The sequence below is a fragment of the Homarus americanus genome, unplaced genomic scaffold, assembly GCF_018991925.1.
Source record: "Homarus americanus isolate GMGI-L3 unplaced genomic scaffold, GMGI_Hamer_2.0 scaffold45562, whole genome shotgun sequence".
Taxonomy (NCBI): Eukaryota; Metazoa; Arthropoda; class Malacostraca; order Decapoda; family Nephropidae; genus Homarus; species Homarus americanus.
In genome coordinates this window covers 9,122,024-9,127,596 of record NW_024744839.1, presented here as the reverse complement: position 1 = coordinate 9,127,596, position 5,573 = coordinate 9,122,024, and the positions used below count along the sequence as shown (strand labels likewise).

The 5,573-nt window shown below is 35.3% G+C and overlaps 1 protein-coding gene across 1 annotated transcript; it reads left to right on the top strand.

The window, feature by feature from the left end:
* The first annotated feature begins 588 nt into the window (after positions 1-588).
* LOC121878052 (zinc finger protein 2-like) lies at positions 589-2,277 on the top strand. Its single transcript, XM_042384014.1, has one exon. It carries the CDS (start codon positions 642-644, stop codon positions 2,004-2,006), a length of 1,365 nt encoding a protein of 454 aa, XP_042239948.1. The 5' UTR covers positions 589-641; the 3' UTR covers positions 2,007-2,277.
* Positions 2,278-5,573: the final 3,296 nt, after the last annotated feature.

Sequence of the window (5,573 nt, the reverse complement as noted above, 5' to 3'; positions counted from 1 at the left end):
ATAAAATGTCACTGACTTGACATAGAAAATTGTATGTAATTTGCATTTCTGGAATCCTTGCAAGATAGCAATTAATTTTAGTATATATGAGTACAGTACAACCCATAGTTTTCAATAGAGATAAAAAAAAATTTAATCAATGGATATCATTAAAGCAATTTTTTTTTATCATATGCAGTATAGCGAAATGGTCTTGATTCATGACCATTGTTAAAGCGGAATATTGCTGAATGAGACATCGTTTATTGAGGTTTACCTGTATTTGACATGAGTAACCTGAAAATGGGTCTGGTAACTTCCAAAAGTATGATTTGTGTAGATAATTGGAGTGCTAGAGTTTTAAATGATGCACATTTTATCACTGGTGTACCATCTATGTATTCCATGTACTGAACTGTTAATCACTAAACTCTGTACTGCATTTGCTTAATTTTACCATCCATAATATTAGTTGTAGAAATATTACCATCCAGTTTCCTTTACTTTTTTTTTTTTTTTTTTTTTTTTTTTTTTTTTTTTTTTTTTTTTTTTTTTTTTTTTTTTTTTTTACTTGGGTTGTATTTTATTTTTATTATTTTACCTTTTCAGGCAGTGACCAATTGAGGCTGTATCGTGGAAATTGGAGTTGAGAAGATAGCGCAATGGCACTTCCACCAAACTCAGTCAACATGAACACGGTATACATGGACCATTTAGTGCAAGTAGGGCAGGCAGGTCATGGTGGATGGTATGACTACAATACATTCAATAATTTGCTGGTCTCCCCACCTATGCAAGCCCCACAGATTGCTATGCCTCAGCATCACCACCATCCTCAAGAAATTATTACAACACCTCCCAGACCTAAGCCACCTGCACCCCGGCCAAAACCACGCACAACAACTACAGAACGTACTTATTACTGTGATGCATGTGGTGCTTCTTTCTCAAACTCTTCAAACTTGAAGTCCCATGCTAGGATACATTCAGGAGAACGTCCTTATACTTGTGAAGAATGTGGTGCATCTTTTGTTCAAAGTTCAAATTTAAAGGCACATAAGCGAATTCACACAGGTGAACGTCCATACATGTGCTCTGAATGTGGCCAAACCTTTTCACGCTCTTCACATTTAACAGGTCATAAGAGAACTCACACAGGTGAAAGGCCATATATATGTGGCATATGTCAGGATTCATTTGTTACAAGTACTCATTTAAGAAATCACATGCGTAAGCATACAGGTGAGAGGCCATTTGCATGCCAAATATGTAAATCTGCGTTTGCTCAGAATGCTTCTTTACAAATTCATTTACGCATTCATACTGGTGAAAGACCTTATAAGTGTGCTGATTGTGCTGCTGCGTTTCGCTCAAAAGGGGATCTGAGAAGCCATCGTAAACTTCATACAGATGAGAGGCCTTTTGCTTGTTGTCGATGTGGCAAGGTTTTCAAAACAAATCAATATTTACAAAAGCACCTTAAGAAATGTGGAGCTCCTCCCACAGGTAAGAAACGTGGACGTCCACGTAAGTTGCTTTCCACAGATTCTATGATATCATCAGTGCCCAAGAGAACCGTGAATCGTGGTGGGCGTGGCAGAGGGCGTGGAAGAGCAAAACGTGGGCGACCAAGAACAAGACCAACTCGGATTACTCGTCACACGAAGCTTGATGAACAGGGTCAAATTATACGTGATGGAGAATATGAAGATGAAGCAAATTCATCAATTGAACAAATTATTGCATCTGGTAAAGTTGAAAATGGAGACATCCTAGAAGCAACAGCTACCAGTTCTGAGCATCTACAGCAGCACAGTGTGGATTCTCAAGTGGATTCCTTAGAGCAGCAGGTACAACAAGTACTTCCTGATTTAAAGGTGTCATCTGATCATTTCGAGGAAATAACAACTAATGGGATGGATCAAGTAACAGATGTAGATCAAACTTTCCATATTGCTCATGTTGAGCATATTGAACACATGCCAGTTGAAGCCATGGAACGGGTTGTCCAGGTAACTCATTATTAAATACAGTAGCAATACTGTAATATATGTAGAGTAGATGAATTATACTATTTGTACTATGTATTGACTTTATATGACTATTATTGATTATTTTTCATTCATGTTATCATTTATTTTTGCATCAGTACATTACCAAGATATTATAACTAGGTTAACATTTTGTACTTTAATATTTACTATGCTAATTTTTACCCCAAAGAACAGTTAATGTTGTTCTCTTGATACTTGTATGTGTCATATTTTATAGCAAAAGTACAGTAAAATCATAAATTATTATTATTTTTTATTTTAAACATAACTAAAAAGCTTTAATTTATAACAAACAATTCCTTACTAGCATAACAATATGAGTTAAAAAACAAACTTTTGCCAGCAATTATGCAGTGCTGGAAAAGGAAAATTAACAGTACTGTAATAGAGTTTGGTTAGATGGGCAGAATGTTGAAAATATTTAATGGAGAAGGTTGAGTGGTGTATGGTGGTTAGACCTCATAACAGTACATCTCCCATTTAAAGGAGGACACTGTTATACCCGTTTCTTATTTTTCTTATTGCAAACAATTAACAGTTAATCATCACTCCTTTATATCAGGACCCAGGAAATTGAAACTTGTCAGGCTTGTACCTTGAACCAATAAGTCGAGACCCCCTCCCCCTATTATTATTATTTTTCCCAAAAATTATTTTAAGGAATTAGACGTCAAACACCATAAAACAATAAATTTCAGCTGCTGTTTGATCTTATCTTGATTAATTTAGATCAGTAGTGCTCAGCTTTTTTGGCAAGAGGGTCAAACTTAATGTCTAGCAGTAGCTTGAGGGCCACACACTTGTATGAATGGTGTGAAATGAAGCAAATAATCTATTTTTATAACACTATACAGTATAATTAGGCATTAGGAGCCACCAAAAAAAGGTGCAGTATAATATTACAAAACATCAATGTTAAAAGTTAAACATATGTAGAGTACAGTAATATCTCTGTTAGCCAGAATCCCTCTTAACCGGAACTCTCTGATAGCCGGAATTGAAATTTTCTTGGAAAATTGTTTCCAAGCCGTAATTTTCCGGAAAATTCCGGCTTGGGAGTGATTTTCCGAGGGGCACATGTTCTAGAAAATTCTGAGAAAATTTTCCCACTACAGTACCCAGAAAATCCTGAAAAATTCAAGGGATGGGGAATTTTTTTTCCAGGTTTGAGATGAAAATCAGGCTCATTTTCCGGAAATTCTGAGAAAATTCCGGGAATGGGGGATAATTTTCCAGGTTCGATAGATGCTGCAAATGCACAATTTCTGGAACTTCCAAGAACATTTTTCCGTTACCCTGAAAATTCTGGGGATGAGGGATTTTTTCCAGGCTTTGAGAGAGTCATCTCATTCCCGGAAGTGCTCTGCACCAATTGTTCTGACTAATGGAGATATCACTGTATAAATAAAAAAAATTTATCAGATGTGTTGTTGGCATGCATTTTGATGCCTTGATTTATGGAGGGGGCCATATAGAAATTGCTTGCGGGCCGCTGGTTAGGCATCCCTGTTTTAGATGAATTTTTGCACACTGGTACCAGTATCTTCCCATGGCCCCACACACCACTGATACCATTTTACAGTTGTCAGCAGTCATTAAAACTGCAGTTTTGAGTTTTTTGGCCATTATGACTTCAGGCAAATTGTGAGACAGAATAAAAGAGAAGTGTATTTGCTTGCAAATTTTGGCCGATTCAGTAACAAGTTATATCTCTTAACAGTTTAAAGGAGTAACATTTGTCAATGAAGGAAATGTCCAGCCTGAGATATGTGGCAGTGTACTTGTGGTGAGGTGAGTAGCTGTATATTGTTCTCATAATTGGTTCATAAAATATTCAATAGTCTCTCAGTTATAAATATGCCATAAAGAATATTGTGTTCCACACCACAAAGCTACTGTACAGTGGAACCTCTATTCACCGGACTTCAATTCTCTGGAATTTGCTTTTTTGGGGGCTCTGAGGTGCTCCGGACTGGCCCTCTTTGACAGAAATATTTTTAAATACCCGGAAAATCCAGCATTAGTCCGGAACGTTTGTGTATTCATACATGCGGTTGAATGTCTGTGCGTGGGTGTGTCTCATTATGAGTCCTATTGTCATGTATTATATCAGTGTGCTGTTCCTCACTACGTACACTCATTTACATGAACTTTTTTATGTACAGTAGAGTATGTAGTATCACTAACGGGGATGTTGGGTGGTTTTAAGAAATGGGTGAAAATAATACAGAATACTGTACATATTTTAAGAAATGGGTAAAATTAAAAAATATATAAAGAAAGAACAACACTTGCTCACTGAATACTGTACAGTGGTCTAATCAGATTTGCTGTAGGCCTAATTAAAGCTAAGACACTGTGTAAGTAAACCGGCTGGGGTTTGTGGGGGGGACGAGGCTGATCGGACGATGCCGCATTCGTCAGTTTTATTTATTGATTCAGTATCATATTGTATCATCAGCCTCTTATGGTGTATGAGTCATCATAATTAATATAATGGTTTCAATAATAAGAAAAAATACAATATGTAATTTAAAATTTTCTTCAAAATAAAAGAATAAGCTTGTATTACTCCTGTCAAATAGAGAGCAATACTTATGTAAATGTGGACTACATAAATTAGTTTTATATAATTACATCATCCACGGTAACTTTCGTATGAGATGTGAGTAATCATCAACTAGACATGTGACAGTGTATTCCCACTGTGCCCTCACACCTTGACTGCAGAGTCATCAAATAAGTAGCCGGCTCTCACCAGTTCAACTCCCGTCTCTGAGCCACTGAGATGTGTGCATCAAAAAGCTAGTTATACCTATGCTTCATCCATTATTAATGCTCACAGCTCATAGCGTTAATTACGGTGACATCCTAGTTATTGTGCAATAGTTTATTTTCTTAATAAATGGAGAAAAGACCATTTTGATTTAAAAACTTAACCCATAAACATTTATGAACGTTGCTTCCAGTTTACCTCTAATTAGTGATTCCAACAGGTAACCGCAAAAAACTGCATCAGAAGGTATTCACTCAGGATGTATTCGTGTGAGATCTTACAGATAATCAGCTTACAACAGGGTCACTATAACATAATGTATAGTATTTGATGAGGAGTTACCTTCCCAACAACATTATTTTTTACCTTTGAGTGATACATTATAGCTCAAATTGGCTACTTGTACACTTAGACAACTGATTAATGAATCAATTAAGGAATATTCAGATGCATAATGCACTACAATATTATTAAGTGCTGAAAAAATACAATAGTATTTATTAAGTGATAACAAATACAATACCAGTGGCAGCTCATGACTCTAATTCGTGGGGGTGCTGCTTCAAAACATTTTTAAGAATTGTTTTAATATTGTGCAAGACACACACACACAGAAATACAGTAGGTATATATATATATATATATATATATATATATATATATATATATATATATATATATATATATATATATATATATATATATATATATATATATATATATATATATATAATGATAAAAATAATAAAATAATAAAAGTATGG